Consider the following 18,752-nt stretch of genomic DNA (forward strand, 5'->3'; position numbering starts at 1 on the left):
AATCAAGCTAGCTCTCGAGCACAGGTGCAACAAATGACACTAATTATGGCTCCTTCCAATGAAATTAAGTAAGAACGCATGTGAATGAAGCCGTGTTATTACCAGGGCTCTCAAAATGCAAACCAAAGTTGTCTGCGGAACTTATTAATGTGAATGTTTCAACCTGCTATGACAGGAAAATGTCATGCCATTAAAGATGTATATCAAACCTCATTATGTCTGACTTTATATTTATTTCCCCTACATGAACCCATGATCATTGGACCTGGTATTTATGAAAAAACAAAAGAAAGCACCACTATTTCAGATTTGGTACTTAATTTTTATACAAAGTAAAACAATAACTTTTGATGTTTTCTAATATATATCTTGTCAGGATAAACACAAAATATAAAATGACTTGCATCAAAGAAGTAATGGAGAAAAAATGCAACATAATACATTTATTTATTTGCTTTACACGACAAGAATGTAGAAACCCATTTGCAGAGCATCAGTATCAGCAGAATGGAGACCATGTGATCCACGCTGAAAGCCAGGAAAAGGGGAGAATTTACACCATATTAAATGACAGTAACTTATACTAGTCAACTTTATTGATTCATTTTCAATATAAAGTATGTTCAGGTATGGATGTGTAGAAGTTTTACCGCAAATATGGATTTACAGTCCCTCAGAACTCCATTTTCTTCACCAAATCACACCTTTAAACTATAAATATGAAATTTGAGTCACAGATCGACCTTCCAAATTCCAATCTGCAGTCACAGTTTTACACACACACACACACACACACACACCTGTGTTTGCAGGGGGTGAAAGGCCCAGAGAGTTATTTAAAGAGCGTAGGATAGCATGAGCTGTAGTATGATTTGCTGGGTAGCGACACTGAATTGTCAACCTAGAAGAGACAAAGTGTACACATTATAATCCGGTTTAAAGCCTGGTTGATTGAGTATGTATGTTTCCCACCTGTAAGGAGCATCTCTGTGTATAAGAGGATCGTCCAGAGGCAGAAACTCTTGAGTGTAACTGATCTGGTTTTCATAAACAAGGACATTTCCCTCAGTCTGAGGAAAATATGGATGACATCAGACAAAAAGGCCAGTCATAAATTATATTTTGAGTTTGAATTTTGATTCATTTAAGTCTCCCACAGTGATAGTTGTCCCACAGGAGTCCAGGCTGAAGCTGAACAACGCCCTGGCACTGTCCGTCTCCATGGGAACACAGCTGGGGTCCAATAGGGTGGTTCGGTTGGGGTGAGTGGGCGGGATAGTGTGGGTAGTGTCAACCACTGCCACCATCCTCCCTTCTGGCAAACATACTGCCAGATAAACAGTCTGAATCAGGAGATTAGTAGAAACAAAAAGAAAATATGCTTCAGTTTGAGCCTTTGATGTTTACCTAGTTGTTCCCTAACAGGAAATATACATTTATGGACCAGAGTGTCCTCTACTTTCAGAGTCTCTGCGTCCACAACAGACACTTCCACTCCAGAGACAAGACCCTGCAATGTCAGCTCCTGCATGGGGAAATAAGAAGCAAACCAAAGGAAGGAATACACTGAAAACACAAACAAACACTAAAATCATTTTCTTTACATCAGGATGTTTTTGAACTGGTTTTGTATGCGAGTAGTTATCCATATTAAATCACATCAGGTCAAAATAAACTTCGATCACCACGTAGTTCATCCCTGGGCTGTAACGGGGGATCTCCACAGTCAAGTAGTCCTCCTCCGCCTCCACCACAAACCCACCCATCTCCACAAGGTCCCAGTCCAATTTGTGAGCCCCGAGGAAGAGCTCCCACTGCAGCTCTGCCTGGGCCCCGTGGTGCAGCAGCACCAGCAGGCCCGTCTCTGTGCACTTCCCCTCCAGCTTGGGGGAACTTGGAGCTGCATCGGGATGGATAGGGATCATCAGTATAATGGTTTAAACTGGTCGGGAGCAATGGTGATTTAATAACTCACCTGTGTATTCAACACTATGCTCTATAGTGGCTTGATGGTAAAACAGCTCTCCATTGGGTAATATGTTAAAAGTAAAGGTGAAAGAGAGGCTGTATGTCTTGTAGCCGCCACCTATGTACTGGGATTACACAGCAGCGTCATATTTGTCAACTTCCACGCATAATCAAACTGGCTCAGTGTTGGATAATCTCACCTCCGGGATTACTTTTTTGTGTGACAACGGGAAACGAAGCTGGTAGGAGTGGCTCCCGTTGGAGTGGGAGAGCCTCAACACACTGAGGTCGTCTGTTTCGCTCTTGGTCCAGGTTAAAAGCTCACCTCCAGCATCTAATGTCACCTTCTGGAGGGAAACATCAGGGGCAAAGAGGCCTAAAGTGACGGAGAACAATCCCACAGATGGGACAGTGTCTGGAGAGAGAGAGAGAGAGAGGAAGTAGTAGATCACCCCAAATAATAATAACAAAAATAAAAACATATTTAAATGACAATGAGGCCATAAATGTGTCTCTTAAAATCAGTCAAAATCCGTTTTTGTATTGCTTTCAATGACGCAATGTTCATATGAAACAAGTTAGCATGGATAACGAAAGCCTTACTGTTGGTGAAGAGTGGGATTTGTGGGATGAGAGGAGTCTTAAAGAGCCTGAAGGAGCGATGCTGTGTGAGAGGCCAACGCTCGTCCTCCCACTGACTCATGAAGGAGAGATCCAGAGACATGGACTGGCTGTACTGTCCCCTCACAACACCACTCTGGGAGATTCACAGCCATCAGGCAATCATAACAATTGCAAACTGTTATTCCTTGCAAAAAATGAGAGAAATATCATACAGAGATACAACTAGCTGTCCAACAAATCAGATTGCATACCTTCAGGTGTCCGACCGGGGCTCCTAGAGGAATCCTGACCTCTGTTTTTCCCTCCTGTAGGCTGATTTTATACCCCCTCTTTTTATATTCAGACTCACTCAGATCCTGGCCATTCACACCGATCCTCATTCCTCTGTACCTGAACTCACCGTGGACTAACGGAGTCAGGATGTAAGGAACAGTCCACAGCAGGTCAGATCCGTCTGCTGAAGCCTCGTCTGGGTGTGGGAAAGGAGACAAAGGAGGCATTTTACTCTGGTATAATGATGCAATATTGAAAGCACGTACTCACTCAGAAAACAGGCGATAGTGGCGTTAACAGCCAGGAGGCTTCTCTGGAGTCGGTACAGGATAGTTGCTCTGACAATCACAAAATCTACTCCGCTCTCCTGGGGGAAAAAAGGAACCAGAAAAATAAAAACAAGCATTTAAACTAAAAGCTAGGATTGAATGAAACATATGAAAAAATATTTTCTCGGGGTACCTTGAATAAGTATGAGAGAGGGGAGGAGTAGCTACAGCGGAGGGTGAGGTGGGCGCCTCGCAGTGAGATGTGGTAGCCCAGAGCAGCAGCCTCTTTCAGGGAGAAGTATCTTGCTTCCTCTGGTGGCTGGGCATCATTGTGGAACATCACAGCCATGTCCGCCTCATCATCACCCTGCTCAGAGACAAAGAGGTGCCTAATTATTTACCTAAGTATAAATTACCCTATTCATTTACTCTCCCATTGAAATGTTCTATTTTATTAACTGATATTCATTTCTGCATGCATTTATCAACTAATGCGTGCATATTTTACACATGTACATATCATTTGACCTCATATTGCTGCCATGAAAAGCATCTCATGCGGTCAACTTGTGTGTAAGGATTTACTATACATGCTTTTAAAAGAAATAGGGGAGTTTTTAGGAGAGATTATAGTATAGTATTATAGACACACAATTATAATGTATTTATTTTTACAGCATCTGTATGCCATATTTAATTACCTTCTTATTTTTGGAGGTAATGTGCAGGAAAGGCTGCTGGATGGACACCTAGATAGGAAAAGAGGAGAGTTGATTGCTTTAATCTTCAATCAGCCCTAGCATGTGTTTTTGAATGGCTTACATTCAAAATTAAACATAAATCTAACCCTTAAAATAAGTATATTCTTCACCATCTGCCTCTGAAGTGTGAATGTGATGACATTAATAATTCACCTCCATGTAGTTTTCTTCACAGACGAGCTCTCTGGTGCTCCACTGCCCCCGGAGAGAGCAGTGGAGCTGGAAGGGATACGCTGCAACCTTCCCATCCTGCTGCAGGTTCACAAACCAAAGACGCAGGTGATAGTCTGTGTCCTCCCTGCAGAGGAGAGATACAGTTGCCGGGTGTGGTGTTGTTAGGAATGCAACGCGGGGATATACATAAGCTTATAGAAAAAACATACCTCGCTGTGGACATGACAGGCCAGGAAGGAGGCACGAAACACCAAGTCTCCAACATCATTGATCAGGACATTGTAACCACACAGTGTGGCCTCCTGGGTAGACAAGGAGTGGAATCCATACTGATCTGGTGGTTTAGAGTTAGAGGTCATCAACATGTACTTCTTGGTTATCCAAACAGAATTATTCACCATCTACTTAGAACATTTTCTCAAAGAGGATATACCTTCAAAGTCAAAGTGGATCCTCGAGCCAATGAAGCCGGACTTGACAGAAAGCCAGAAATGACGTTCAAGACATTTGGTCTGAAACATTCCTGAAAACATTACAAGCTTCCTTAGTAGCCTACACTTAAAACGCATGCAATGGGGGCAAAAATGTTACGTTATTGTATACAGACTTTATTTAAAAAAATGTTTTAAATACTTCTTGAGTTTTGCATATGTGAATACACTTTCTGATGTAATGGATATTCATGGTAGACATTTTTGCAAGATAAGATACAATAACAGCACACTATATTGCACCCTCATTATTCTATATACTTTCAGACTCTAACAGTGATACGAGTATGTTATTTACGTCTACATCTTTATGTCATTGACGTTGAATTTTAGATTTACTTTACTGGCCTTACCTGTTGGCACCAGACTGGTGACAATGGAGGTGAACAGACACACCACACTGAAACCAATACATGTACGTTTTAGCATTCGGTTTTACACTTAAACCATGAGTGTATCTACAACTTTTAAACTCACCTACACAGAATATGGAAAGATAGTTTCATACCAAATGTAAATTGAGTTCATTAAAAAGCTATGTCTCGATTTGAAAGCTGCCAGTTGTGTTTATATTTCGAAGAAGTCGCCATTTTGACTGACTCTAGCTGATTAAGGAGCTAACTAGCTAACACATCCGGGTTTTTTTTAACTTAATCTTTATGAACACAGCTCTTAATAAACAGCATTAAATAGCGTGGATACTTCTTAAGACATTAATGTAAAGTGTTGAATGAAGCAACAGGCTTTGAGTTAAAATGAGGTCTAACAGCGAGACCCAGTGGACAGAGAGTGTCAGTTACACAAAAATAATGCTAATTTTAGATTATGCTAGGCTAATCTTGATATAAAATCCGTAAATTTTACGTTTTCTAAAACATTATAATGATTTATATTTTATTTTAAATGCTCATGTGTGTATTTTATTCGTTTGGAGTTTGGTTCAAATACAGGAAATACAGGATTCTGTTAGTAATGCACACATTTAAGGTATGCTGCTTTAACTGTTATTAAGCATATTAATCGTCTTCTTTCTTCTACATTGTATTGCAATGTTGACTCAATTAAAGGATATTTTTTCAACATTTCTTGAACTACTTTAGTGCTTACTATTTTCCCCTTTAGATGTCAACAATGCACATGAAAATGACCAAACTCTCCAGCATCCCTGATGGTTGCTTCTTCATCATCACATTTCTCCCTTCCAAAATCATTCATACACAGTCATGTCTTCCTTTCATCTCCATGAAAAAATAAAGTCTTCTCAGTTGCAATTCTTATAATTCTCATTCATCCATCATACCAAATAAATGTATGTTCCTTATGTCAATTACATTTCACAAACATCTTGGAAACATAAAATAGTTTTTTTTAAAGCACCTTTCTTCACAAACATTGCTCACTTTGTCAGTAATGTTAAGTCAAATTGTTTGAATAAAATGCATGAATTGTCATTTTATTAGTAATCATTTGAACTTTGCAAAACACAAGACAAACTGAGAACAGTAAAAGGTTAAAAAAGAGTCTCCCCTCCTCTTCTGATTCATCAGGCACTCAAGTTCCACTTGTATGAAACTATGACGTGAATTGTAAAGATGTATTTCCTCTCCTCAGATGGGAATAGTTCTTGTTGAAATGTGTGACTCATTAGCTTGATATAAAGAATTAAATAATGAGGAATCCTACAGGGTTATGTGGAAAGAACCGGGGGAATTACTGCTTGTTATCCATATGTGAAGACAATTAACCCTGACAATCTACAGGAACTAAGACATTATTTTTGATCATGTAGCAGCAGGTGTAGAGGCGGTGGACATGTGATTCATGTGATCATCACACTGTTGGACACATCTACTTGTCCTGAGCAGCACAGCTGGACGCCTCCAGTCACCCCATCCTCACTACCGGGAAAATGTTACTTAAAGTCAAGTTATGTCATGATTCAAGACTGAGTAATTAGACCTATCAGTGAGAGTCCCGTGGTGGAGAAAAGGTCACCGCCTATTTAAGGAACGAGATGTGAAAATTATACTTATTACTCATTATTTGTTGTTGAAGCAATAGTTAGTGCTTTTGTTTGACTTGGTTCATGGCATGTTCTTTATTTCTAATATATTTTTTAATAGTATTTCTTAATTTGACATAAAGTGCAACTGGCTGTAAATCACTGTCTTCTAGAAATATATACAGAAAATCATAATGCAACAAGCATAGAAACAATAACCACTACAAAAATAAAGAATAGAGACTATGAACCCGATTAAGAACAGCAGAAAAACACTTTAAATATCCATATATCTTTATAATCATAATCAGAATATTTAGTTTTTCCCAGGGAAAATGTGGTTTAATGACACTTGCTCCATTTTGGAACGAAAAACACCAAAGAACAATAAGAGGTTAATGTCCAAATGTGCTACAGTACATACTGGTACAAAATATAATAAAATAACCCCAACCTTAACATATAACATGTTTTTTAACACATTTAAACTGCTGTTTTTCCATGTATGCCTTAGTATCAAAAGAAGCAAGATACTGATTATGTGATGTCCTCTTTTAAATGTGTAATATCTCATATCCATGTCTTGACCAAACACTTACATCAACCTTTTTTTTGCAGTCTGACATTTAGATGATTTCCCTGTTTATTTGCCAAAGTGACGGCACAAAGGGTGGCAGAGAGTCGGACTGCAAATCCGCCTCATTAACATTTGAGTCACATTGTGTCATTAACAACACTGCACAGCATGCAGCCCTCACGATGAAATCAGCACCCTTACTAATAATCATGACTGACAGCAGTAAAGTCATATGTTACCATTAAATTTGATATTTCACATTTCCCAAAGTTGGTTAATTACTAATAAAAAGTTTTGGAGCTTTTGTTGGATGTGTTACAGGAGTCGTCGTGGCTAGTGATGACCTTATCCCATCCGGTGACACACAACCTCCACCTCCTTCTTCTCCACCAATCACATCCTTTTGTTTTCTGGAGGATGAGGAGGATTTGAAGATGAAGAGGCCTATTTATCAGCCCAACACATCCTACTCAAACAGTGATAACATTCAGCTGTTCCACCAGCCCACCCTGTTTATCTGATTGCTTATATTTTGGACATTAGCAGATTTGTTGAGAAGTGAAACAGGGGTTATTGGAGTTTTGCTGTTTCAGGTGGAGATGCTTCGCTCTCAGGTGCAGATACTTCTTGTGGCCTTGTTTTCCTCCGGGCTCCTGGTGCAGGTCGGAGGTGCTCCACGCAGAGACATGCTGGCACTAAGAGCAGACCTCGCAACGGACAAGGTGGGTGACTCACAATTTAGATACATGTAAATTTGGTATCAGGAGTTGGGATATTTAGCAGCTTTCATAGGGACCAAATCAACGTTTTTAAGTTCCTTTTTACTTCAACTTGCTGACATTTTAATAAAGAATTATGTAACTACAAGTTAATGTTTTGTGTCCTCCTGCAGGATCTGACTCACTTGCTCTTGCTGAAATTTCTGTCCGAGCTGCTGGCAGCGAGAGGAGACGAGTTGCTCCCCGAGCTGCAGGAGGACGAGGGAGTCCGGGAGGAGATGATGCGGAGACATCTCCCCCTCAGCCAGAGAGAGCGCAAGGCAGGCTGCCGCAATTTCTTCTGGAAGACATTCACTTCGTGTTAGAGCAGCTGAAGTTGGAGTACTTTTGTTTTTTAAATATGCTTTTTAAGGATACATTAAATCCCTTTTTGCTCACTTTGTTTTAAATGGATCATTTGCTGCCAAATGCCAAACATAAAAGTGCTTTGGTTATTGTAATACCAGTAAGGATTGTATGTCTTAAGAGCTCAAAAGATGTACAAAATGTCTCAAATAAAGTTTTCTGATTTAAAAAGGGAACATTTGTCAGACGATATCTTTATTTATGTCTCAAAGGTGGTACTTCAGTATTGCGTTTGGAAACCTAAGAGATTCATTTTAACAAAATACAGTCGAATTAAAACAGCAGGATCTGATATGTCATGACTTATGTATTAGTCTTTCCTCCTAAAAAACTTGATCCTAAATTTCCCATACAGCTTTTTTTCTAAATCAAAACCAGGTATAAACATACCCAGGGGCTAAATTATAAAATACCATAATATTAATAAATTCTCAGTATTCGACAAATTAACTAAATGTATTTCCTATCTATTTAAGAAACATGTGTGTTATCTTGCCCTTTTAACCTAAGCCACCCATTTTGTATATGCACAATGCAAGATAAGGTCAAAAACGATAAGCAGTATCGGCAAAAGTAGTGTTTTGTTAAAATCGGAACAATATCCATCCTTCGTTATATGACTAATGAATGACAAACACACGTTTAACTTGCTGACATTTTAATAATCAATAATGTAACTACCTGTATTAGGAGAAAATCCATTAGTGTAACCAACAGCCATTTCTACATCTACTTTAGAGAGTGAAACATGGCCTCCTTCTTCTCAGTGTGAATCCAGCAGAGGTCTGCTGCAGTACCGTGGGCTTTGATCTACAAGCTCCAATTCACAGCATTTCAAACAGAACACACAGAAATAATGAAAACAAAACAAAAAAGGTGTTTGACACAAGAGTTGGCATGGGTCCGATTTTTTTAAATGACACTTTTGGGCATGAATGAAATGACATGAATGATAAAAAGCAGACTAATATGCAACAGTATATATACATGAGATAAATTAACAAGAGACTCTGAACCGTTTTAGCACGATAAACAAGAAATAGGTGAGATTCACAGACAAGGGGTTTCAAAAAAGGGATTATAATGAAACTAAATGACATCCTTGAGTTAAGGTTTTTACATTCCTAAGCCCTTTAAGTTACACTAGTACAAAATGAGGACGGAAACGCGGAGGTTAAACACAGTCGTAACAAATCTGTGGCTCTAAAGTCTCGACCCACATGAGTGCAAGGATGTTCAAAATCACAATCAATGTGTGGGGGGAAATACACCATATTAAATACCCCTTTCATGTTGTTGAAAGTTAAGAACCATGATGTAAAAAGATTTCTCAAGTAAGTTTACCCGACACGCTTTAAAATTGAGTACAATTTGAGTCTTTCACTTCCAAAACTCTTTACACAATAGGTCGATTTCACACCTCATGAGTAACCAACACCCTGTTTTCCTAAGACTTCATTGCACCATCGTCTTCAATGTAAAGGTCAAGCATCAACCAACTAACAAAAAGCATGACTGGGATTTGGAGACGATCAAAAATACTCATCGAAAAATGACAACGATCCTGTTTTAAGCGTGAGATTAATGCGGGATTTGTTCTAGCGAATATTGTACTAGCATTTAATGAAAGCTAAAGAATAAAAGGTTGACTACACATTCCTCTCGTCTACATTTCTCCTGCTATGCGGCTACCTCTCTGCAAAGATCCACGGCACAAAAGCTTTTCAAAACAATCTGTAATAGTTATAAATGTCAAACCAAACCAGCCTTTTATGTACAGTCACAGTTGTTGCTTTTATATCGCTTGTTTTGAGGCAGTTCTGCACCCCTAGAAATGTACATGTCCTATTGTATTGTCTAATTAGTATTCATCCTCTGCTTCATTTCCCGGTCTAAATGTGTAATATCCTTCCTTACTTTCATTGTCTTTGACAGTTATTATAATGTGCAAGCTAATAGCTGAGCAGTACCGAACAAATGGTAAGTGGAGCCCAAGCTGCCTGCAGGTCAGGCCACTGTCAAACTTAAACTGAACTAAACGTGTAAAAAGGAGCAGATGTGTACCGAAAACAAAGAAGGAAAGTTGTGCAGGACATCTGAATGAAAGGAAACTAAAGAGGTCGTAACTCCATGTCAAAAAATGTTCTTCTGCAAGTGAAATTACAGCTGGATACCAACAGAGGGAGCTGTAGCAAAGTTAACTCAGTCTGAAAAGAGGGGTGCGAAAGCGCCTCAGGAGTCTGAGCACAGCAGGGGTTATTCCTGTCAGCGCCCTCAATGTGTAACGTGTGCTGAAAAGGTGGGAGCAGGTTTGTTAGCAGTCAGTGGAGATTTTGGCCGAGAGGTCCTGGATGCGGCAGGCGCTGCAGCTCTTACACAGGATGTGGCCGTCCAGCGGGTAACAGCCCCGGCCCTCGCCTTCAGAGGACAGCAGGAGACCGCATTCCTGATGGAGAGACACTTCAGTCAGGCTTTTTCTGTCCTTTATAACTAAAACATATGTTTTAATTTCATTCTGAAATCTATTAAAGAATATATTTTGACTCACCTCACAGACGTAACAGTTAACATGGAAGCTTCGGTCCAGAGCGACTATCCTCACCGTCTCCTCCTGACCCTGTTCGGGCATGATGGGCTCGCCACACACTGAACAGCGTGGAGCGTACTTCCTGTCAGGGACACCAAGCATCAACATTTACAGTTAGTGGACACGTCTGACTTCTTACACCTTAGTAAGTAGATGATAACCAGTAATGATATCATGGTCGCTTGAATGCCTTTATACCTATGAAAGTCGTCTATGCAGTGAATCTGAGAGGTGGCGTCCACAGTGAAGGGAACCCCGTCCAAACAGCAGTTACAGACCACACATGTGAAACAGCGAGGGTGGTAGGCCTTCCCCATGGCGCGCAGGATACGGTCCAGGATGGGCTTGGAGCACTTTGAACAGCGCTCTAATGTACTCTGACGAGATGAGCAAAAACAAGTGCGGGTTAGAGTAGGAAGGACAGAATTACAGAAATATATATCTATAAACACAAGTGAGTAAGGTAAGCGTTATAATAACAGTTTATGAGAGCATTGTGTAAGAAGGTAAGATTCTGAATTTCCAAGGTTACAGTCGCTGATTTATGGGAGTACGTGTAGTAATCCATTTGAGAAATTTGTGAGAAAAATGTGAGAAATTTGTGAGAAAAATGTGAGAAATTTGAGGTTTTCTTTCTCTATATATTTCTTGACTTACAATGTAACAACTCTCACAGTAACTCTTCTTGTCGAGGGCGTAGAAGGGTTGCCCTCGGAGACGGGCGTGGCAGGTGATGCATGTGAAACACTCCACGTGGAACACCTGCTCCATGGCGATACAGCCGCTGCCGTCACCGACCACGTTGTCGCCACACCGGGCACAGCGGCCTGGAAGTCAAGAGTGTTACATGTCTGGGTTTGTTTTTATTTCAAATACCAGAAGGCAGCGTCATTACTTATTAATGAAGGGAGTAGTGGCTGTACCAAAATAGTCCTCGACGGGGGGGTGGTTCATATCATATACCAACTTCTTAGTAAGTCGCTCCAGCTCGTCCTCAGGCCGGCTTGTTGCTATGCCCTGCTGGAAGAAAGAGCGGAAATCGGGCCTTTCATAACCAACTGAAATATGAATGCAGTATGTAATATTTTAGGGCTGGGTATGTACATTTAATGTAAATCTAAACTATATTAAGAATATTTATATTTATATTTCTTGTAAATATTTTTTCTCTTTCTTCGTGTTTTTATTCAGCGAAATTAAGCCTAAAATGGCATTCTGATCCTATCGATTGAGTGTGTGACATAAAATTAAATCAGGCTTCAGATGTAGATGTGTTCCCCTACCTTGCTGGACTGATAAGCCGGGCTCTGTGCGGCCCCTGGCCCTGTGTGATTGTTTTCCATCCCTCTCTTGGTCAGTGGCACCTGGTTACCCCTCCCTCCGGAGCCGCCCCCTTTGTACACCGCCTCCGAGTGCATCTCCTGAGTTTGAGACCCGGCGTGTGACGGGTACCAGCCCTGCTGACTGGTCTGAGTCTGAGGAGGTGGGCGGGACACATGCTGGCGCGGAGGCGGGGGGGTGTAGGCCTGCTCCGCCTGCCTCCCCGTCTGATTGTAAGTGACAGGCTGCGCTGTTTTCACCTGGACGCTGAACCTGGGCCCGGTCGGGGTGGAGGCGGTGGTGTAAGAGGCAGGGACGGGCTGGGGGTAAAGCTTAGGGGTAGGAGAGGGGGAGTAGTAGTCCTGCTGGTGGGAGGTGGGGTACTGCGGGGACTGGTGCTCGCCGGGGTAGCGGGGGGCCTGGTGGTATTGGCTCTGGGGATGAGGGGGGTAGCCCATAGTCGGCCGGCCCTGAGGAACGGGTGCGCTCTGGTGCGCCGGCTTGTAGTGATCCGCCGGGAGGTACTTGTTGTAAGGCACGTTGTCGTACAGCTGCGGGGGGAAAGACATGAGAAAATTAAGTATCCAGGCAGATTTGGCACAGAGATTATGCAAGAAAAGGCAAATCTTTCTGTTCATTTCAATGTTTTGATTGTTTTTACTTTTCGATTTCATTGCAGTTTAGTTTTTGGTTACTTTTTTCAGATTTGCTGGTTTTAGTTTAGCTTCAGTTTATTAGATAGATTATTTTTTACTTGTCTTTATTGGGGCCAAATAAAGTCTCAGAAGTATGAATCTAGGTTAAATACATTCAAAATACATGGACAGAGAACTTTGTAGAAGTATCCATAATGTTTATAATTTGGAAATCCCCTTGAGTCCTATTGAACTGCCAAAGTTCAATTAATATTCATAGGTAAGTTACCATTGTTAGGAACAATAACTAGGTAGGTTTCAGTTTACTTCTTAATTGTATTTCTGTTTCAGTTTACAATAAACGGCCTGATTTCTCAAAAACATTTCCATTTGTTTGAACAAAGTGCAACTGCCATACTTGTGTGCTGGTGTCCTGTGGGTGGCTGTCCAGATCAGCGAGCATGCTGGTGAGGGAGTCAATGTCAGCATCGATTTTGGAGTGATAGCTCACTGGCTTCTCAGGACCGCGGTGCTGAAACATGTCAGTACATAACAATGTGTATTTGATTTCAGTTTAGAGATTGAAGCCAGAAGTTCAATTGTAAAACAACTCTATGTTTTTTTTATTATCAGTTAAGAATAATGCACCCACCATCAGCTCGTAGCTGTCCATGTGAGGGCTCCAGTTGCGCTCTTCTTTGGGACCGTGGGGAGGAGCGTAATAGTGCTCGCCTGACGGGTGATGACTAGGCCCACCTTTAGGGAAAAATGTTGTTCATTCTTTAAATTAAACACACAGCCAAAAGACAGGTATTTCCTTAATATAATCAGGAGATTGGTAACATTAAGGGTTTGGAAATACACATTTAAAGCATATAAGAAGCTAACCCTGTGTGCTTTACCGATGTGAAGACCTTGCTATCGTGGTGTAGAAAAAGCCGGGTTGCAAAGACTTAATGATTTCCTTTTGGTGCAGGACCTTTGAAGGTTAGTCACATCTTAAGTGCTAGTAAATAGAAGTCAACCAGTCCGGCTTAGATAAGATAAGCTACACACATTGTATTTTAGATGTGAGAGCCAGGGTGCAGAAGCAATACTATTGAAATGGCTGCCTGTACATTTTGAATGCAAGTCATGTGCTGTAAATGTATATTGATAAGTGTGACTAATGGGCTTCTTCTTACCTGTGGGTCCGGTAGCCATGTACCTATTGGCCATCCCTCCACCTCCTCCACTTCCTCCTCCTCCTCCTCCTCCTCCACCTCCTCCGTTCTGGTCGTAGTGGCCATATTTCGGCCGGAAGTCGGAAGTCCCCTTCTTGTTGGGAGCTCGATAGATCGCTGATCCGGCAGAGTGAGACATTTGGGGGACGGTTCTCTCTGGGCTATCCAGAGTTCTCGGTGGAAGCCAGGTGGGACCGGACATGGCAGGCTTATGAGATCAAAGAGAGGGAGGAAAAAATATTGCCATCATGTCGCTCTATTAAATGCTTATAATTAAAAATGGCTGCAACATGCATTCAATTAGCATTTTGCTTTGCCTCATATCAGTTAAGCTAGAACACACATTCATTGCTGCAGTGTGTATTTATTTCATAGGTAACCATTGGAAACTAGGGATGATTTGTTTCCAATAGCAACAGGGACACAAATATAGAACAATAGGCCTTTAGATGAGGAGCAGGAAGAGAGAAGTCATTCTGAAAAGGCTTGGGGGTTTCCAGCCTGCTCGCACATTGCTATAAAACGTGTGCGAATATTCATGCAAAAGTTCTCCAGCACACAAAACACACAGGTGCAAAATCTGTGGTTACCCTTCCCTGTTTTCCTCCACAATGGTGATTGTCTTTGGGTGTTGTTTACAAACTGGTATCATTTCCAAATGAAGCGGATACAAATACAGGGCAGGAAATGTTGTATAATGTCTGTACACACGGTAACACCTGGCTCATAACAATATATCATGTATTCTCTGTGGGATAAATAACAACCCTGCTGCACACAGCTGAGCCTACAAAGTGCTGACTTGTACCTAAGGGCCTTTCAATAGGATACCGGTCTTTAAGGAAATACTGATTTATGTGACAGAAATGTATAGAAAGTGTCATGAATTACAAGGGAATGAATATAAATTAGAGTGGTAAAGGGCAAATAAATATTGCACTTAACCACTCGACAAATACAAAAACCTACACTTATTCTCTCTCCATCTTTCTAAATGGAATACTACCGTGGATTTAGATTACGTAAGACATCTTAAGACATCGCTGGTAACCTCTGGTGGACATATGACATCACTTTAACCATTTATCCAGTAAATGACTCATAAACCATACATTTTGCATACATGTTTTGTAAAGCTGTGTGATTGACACAATGCCTAAATGGATTTAGAGAATAAGATGAACCGAAACAGATCGGTATTGTCAGAGAGGAGAAATTGCCATCCCACTCAGACTGATTGTAAGCGGGTCGTGTGGCCGTCATAAATCCCTGTTGATAAGAGGATTATGATGACAGATGAGGGGATGATGCAGACATACAGAAATGCAATGCTTTAACATGCATTTTGAGGCTTTTGGTTTGCTTTTGACTTATTACTCAATTTGTATTTATTTATAGGGACTTATAAGTAACATTTAACCTGATGCTGTATCAGCATTAACTAACATTGCACAGTGACCACGTGGAGGAAAGAGTGAACACCACCTCCCTATTTGACCTGATTTAAGCCTCTGAATCCGGATGAGCACACACTCAAATCCGAGGATGGCTGGGCCAGGAAATTAATCTAAGCGGTTTTATTACTGTCTACTGTAAAGCCAATTGTGAGGTTTTTTTAAATGTAATTTAAAAACAAAAAATTCGGCTGGAAATGTTTGTTAACTATCTTCAAAGGAAGCGCAGTAATGGCTCATGAAATGTCAAAGTTGATGACAGTCACAAGAGTCAAGACACGAGAGAATAAGCATTAACAACATCCGGTGTTTTTACATTTCAAAATAAAACGAGTCTCTCGTAAGTGTCACAGCTACACTTCGACTTATTGAAAATAAAGGCAGCATAGTAGAAATTAGTGGTAGAAAATGCAAACTAAGTTCATAATATCCTCATTCACAGATATTCTTAGTTATACCCACTTTTTTTTATTCTGAAACAATCTTCACGGTTTTATTTTGAAGGTTCTGGTTAGCTTAACATATTTGACACATAATAGCTAAATGTAGCAAACTGAGCTAGTAAGAATGGACAAAAACAACAGGGAGGAAAACAACAGGGAATAAGCCAATATGGGCAGGAAAACTATACTTAAATCAACACGAGCAAACTGTTAGCATTTCCTACCTTTTACAGTACCTTTACAGTGACTCTCCTCTTCCCTTCAGTCTCATCTACAGAACAAGAACAATAAGAACGGTTTAAATTGGAAAAACATCACAGAGATGTCGCATTAAAGACACATTTGCGATAGTTTCTTGTATTTAAATAGCAGCGTTAGTTCCGCACAGCGACTTTATCGTCTCGTAGAAATGAATAGAGGAACTCACTGCTCAGTTTTTCCACCAAATCAGTCCTTTGTGCGTCACTTACGTCCAACACATACCACTTAAGTAATATAGCAACCCATAATATAGGATAATTAGCAATAATTAACTTTAATAACAGTCTTGTTTTACTTGTTTGTTAGCCTGTTTTGAACTCGTGCCTTGCCTCCAGGCTAACTTCAACACAACCGAAGAGGAAACAATGAAATAGCCGACACCTACCGCCAGGAAAGCGCGACACAAACTCAATCTGCGGCTCTGCTTTATGGTTTAAAGCTCGGTGAAAGTTATCCCGAGACAACTTTCTTTTAGGTTTATCGTCGTTAACCTACTTTGTGACGGATCCTGAGGCCTTTAGCAGCAGCAGCAGCTCCTCACTGCATTCCCGATGTGTGACGTAACGGTTCTGTGGCTGACTGTGGCTGACTGTGTGTGTGTGTGTGTGTGTGTGTGTGTGTGTGTGTGTGTGTGTGTGTGTGTGTGTGTGTGTGTGTGGAAAGGTGGGGGGTCTATCACATGAATACATTTTTTGTTTTTAAAGTACAAAACTTAACCAGCCTGTTTGTTTGTGATGGTTTTGGTGTAATTCTATACCAAAAATAATTTCAATTTAATAAAATAAAATACTAATAGCTAAATGAAATGTGATTTCCTGACAAGGGTATGAAAATTGAAGAATAAATACAAAAAAAAACCTAAATGAAAATCACCTAAACAAAATGTATCAAGTAAATATCAAATGAATGGGTTATTCAAACATGTCTAGATGTATTTAAATATTGAAAAATATTTAGTGTCCCAATGAATAATTATTTAGAAGATGTGAAAATGCATTAATTAAAAACTAAATGTTGAATTTAATATGCGTATGTCTTTAAAAACCAAGGCAAACATTAAGAATGGGCAACAAAATGTTTACATACATACATAAATAATTTCTCTCAACTATCCATTTGTCATTTTGGTTAAAAAAAAATGCTACATAAGCACATTTTGTCAACCACATGATGCTAAACTAAAAGAAAACTTACATTTTTGTCAAAGTTTGATTAGTTGTTGTTTTGATACTTATATTTTGGTGTCTGAAGGATAAGGAGGTCAGAGTAATTGGTTTTAAAGTGCATGTTTTTCCTCTTGTTTAAGCAGCAGTAAGTATGGAGGTCAAATTGCTTTATTATTTTGTGGTTCATAAGATTTGGGTCAACTGTCCCCCTCCTGTTACCCCCCAGCCTTTATCTTCTTCTTCCTCCCACTCCATCCAGCACCATATTGGAAGCCCTGCCTTCCCTAAGGCGCTTCTTCAAAGCAACTGTTTCATAACTCTATTATTTATATTTGATGTCCCTGTCTATCTGTGCCAATAAGTGGACAAACAACCCCGGCTGCTCCCTGGGATATCCCGGCTTCCTCCTCCTGCTCCTCCCTCCAGTAGCTCTTGTTTGCCCTTATATGTCCATGGCGCTCTGCAATCACAGGAAGAGCCAGTTTAAGCAGATCTGTTATTGTTGTAGGAGCCTTCCACATCTTTGGCACCAAGTGGGGCATTGGAAGTCAAAGCATGTCTTCAGCCCATATATTATCAGAGAAACAATATGGTTCTGTCCAGGCAACCAGGCAACTCCAAAAGAAGGGGAATCCCTGCCTTTGTTCTGCTTGCCGAAAGCTTAAATAGATGTTGAAATGTTGAATTTTCACTGGAAATTTCACAAAATTGTTGTTGCTTCTCATTTTAAAAATTGCAGAAGGTTTTTTTTATTTGATGGTGGGCAGTAGCAGCTCTGCAAAAACAGAGTGGGTGGACTGTTGATTGACACTGACGGACGGGGGTAACATGCAGGAAGTCACTATGAGTGTGGCCAAGCCTTGCCAACGGGATGGACTCCATGGCTTCCGCCTATTGGTGAACCTGTTTAGTAATGTTCTCACTTTTCCTCAACCGCCCCCCTCATCCGTTCCTCTCACAATGCCTGGAAGTAGCCGAGACCTACATCTCCCTCTCTGTTTTCTTAATCGTTGTTTTCCTTTATGGTTTTTTCTTCCTCCCCCCTTTTTTCTTCTTCTACAAAGCACACAATTGATCAGACCTCCACACAAACAAATAAAAGCACAAGGACACGCGCACAAGATGTACAAACCGTGCAAACACTTGACTTCCGGTGAGTATTTTTCAAAGGATTTATATCCAAACATGGTCATGTTGTCGGAATTATATTTCAGGTTTGACACATTTGCTACTCATAAAACATCTATAATATATCATTTACATTTTAGCCATTTCTTTTACAGAATGTAACTTATTTCATACAAACTATTTTCCTTATTAACTATAACCTACATTTTGTACACATTATATAAATAAACAACCCCAAGTTGCAACTCAAATTAGGTATGACATTTCACTTT

The 18,752-nt window shown here is 40.4% G+C and overlaps 3 protein-coding genes and 1 long non-coding RNA gene across 9 annotated transcripts; 1 reads left to right on the forward strand and 3 right to left on the reverse strand.

Annotated features, from left to right (window-relative positions):
* Positions 1-422: 422 nt before the first annotated feature.
* LOC134876100 (uncharacterized) lies at positions 423-4,197 on the reverse strand. Its single transcript, XM_063900955.1, has 15 exons — positions 4,049-4,197; positions 3,836-3,883; positions 3,328-3,501; positions 3,136-3,232; positions 2,844-3,061; positions 2,572-2,725; positions 2,169-2,383; positions 1,976-2,093; positions 1,686-1,900; positions 1,408-1,525; positions 1,158-1,327; positions 973-1,070; positions 801-901; positions 651-711; positions 423-528 (listed from the first exon to the last, which is right to left on the reverse strand). The coding sequence occupies exons 1-14, from the start codon at positions 4,052-4,054 to the stop codon at positions 707-709; spliced, it is 1,737 nt and encodes a 578-aa protein (XP_063757025.1). The 5' UTR covers positions 4,055-4,197; the 3' UTR covers positions 423-528; positions 651-706.
* An 80-nt stretch (positions 4,198-4,277) lies between these two features.
* LOC134876101 (uncharacterized) lies at positions 4,278-5,147 on the reverse strand. The gene is made up of 4 exons (XR_010167340.1): positions 5,038-5,147; positions 4,914-4,960; positions 4,503-4,592; positions 4,278-4,403 (listed from the first exon to the last, which is right to left on the reverse strand). It is a non-coding gene; the product is annotated as an uncharacterized LOC134876101 (long non-coding RNA).
* Positions 5,148-7,608: 2,461 nt separating this feature from the next.
* sst5 (somatostatin 5) lies at positions 7,609-8,382 on the forward strand. The gene is made up of 2 exons (XM_063900880.1): positions 7,609-7,861; positions 8,032-8,382. Exons 1-2 carry the CDS (start codon positions 7,739-7,741, stop codon positions 8,221-8,223), a joined length of 315 nt encoding a protein of 104 aa, XP_063756950.1. The 5' UTR covers positions 7,609-7,738; the 3' UTR covers positions 8,224-8,382.
* A 522-nt stretch (positions 8,383-8,904) lies between these two features.
* trip6 (thyroid hormone receptor interactor 6) lies at positions 8,905-16,780 on the reverse strand. Of its 6 annotated transcripts, none has more exons than XM_063900805.1 (11): positions 16,682-16,780; positions 16,162-16,196; positions 13,990-14,236; positions 13,458-13,561; positions 13,224-13,337; positions 12,134-12,721; positions 11,774-11,870; positions 11,508-11,677; positions 11,049-11,227; positions 10,812-10,932; positions 8,905-10,709 (listed from the first exon to the last, which is right to left on the reverse strand). In XM_063900805.1, exons 3-11 carry the CDS (start codon positions 14,228-14,230, stop codon positions 10,578-10,580), a joined length of 1,746 nt encoding a protein of 581 aa, XP_063756875.1. In that variant the 5' UTR covers positions 14,231-14,236; positions 16,162-16,196; positions 16,682-16,780; the 3' UTR covers positions 8,905-10,577. The 6 variants fall into 6 exon arrangements, with proteins under 6 accessions (XP_063756875.1, XP_063756878.1, XP_063756873.1 ...); XM_063900808.1 differs by having other exon boundaries at positions 11,774-11,867; positions 16,150-16,196; XM_063900803.1 differs by having other exon boundaries at positions 16,150-16,196.
* Between the last annotated feature and the right edge of the window lie 1,972 nt (positions 16,781-18,752).

Source organism: Eleginops maclovinus, chromosome 14 (genome assembly GCF_036324505.1).
Source record: "Eleginops maclovinus isolate JMC-PN-2008 ecotype Puerto Natales chromosome 14, JC_Emac_rtc_rv5, whole genome shotgun sequence".
Taxonomy (NCBI): Eukaryota; Metazoa; Chordata; class Actinopteri; order Perciformes; family Eleginopidae; genus Eleginops; species Eleginops maclovinus.

Bases quoted from the DNA above. Each gene is read 5' to 3' on its own strand.
- LOC134876100 (XM_063900955.1), bottom strand. The intron at 1,901-1,975 runs GTGAGTTATTAA...ATCCCGATGCAG, and splicing joins GCATAGTGTTGAATACACAG to CTCCAAGTTCCCCCAAGCTG. The intron at 1,526-1,685 runs GTGATCGAAGTT...TTCCCCATGCAG, and splicing joins GCCCAGGGATGAACTACGTG to GAGCTGACATTGCAGGGTCT.
- sst5 (XM_063900880.1), top strand. From the start codon at position 7,739: ATGCTTCGCTCTCAGGTGCAGATACTTCTTGTGGCCTTGTTTTCCTCC. The intron at 7,862-8,031 runs GTGGGTGACTCA...GTCCTCCTGCAG, and splicing joins CAGACCTCGCAACGGACAAG to GATCTGACTCACTTGCTCTT.
- trip6 (XM_063900805.1), bottom strand. From the start codon at position 14,230: ATGTCCGGTCCCACCTGGCTTCCACCGAGAACTCTGGATAGCCCAGAG. The intron at 11,871-12,133 runs GTAGGGGAACAC...TCTTTCTTCCAG, and splicing joins CGGCTTATCAGTCCAGCAAG to CAGGGCATAGCAACAAGCCG. The intron at 11,678-11,773 runs GTACAGCCACTA...CTTGACTTCCAG, and splicing joins CCCCGTCGAGGACTATTTTG to GCCGCTGTGCCCGGTGTGGC.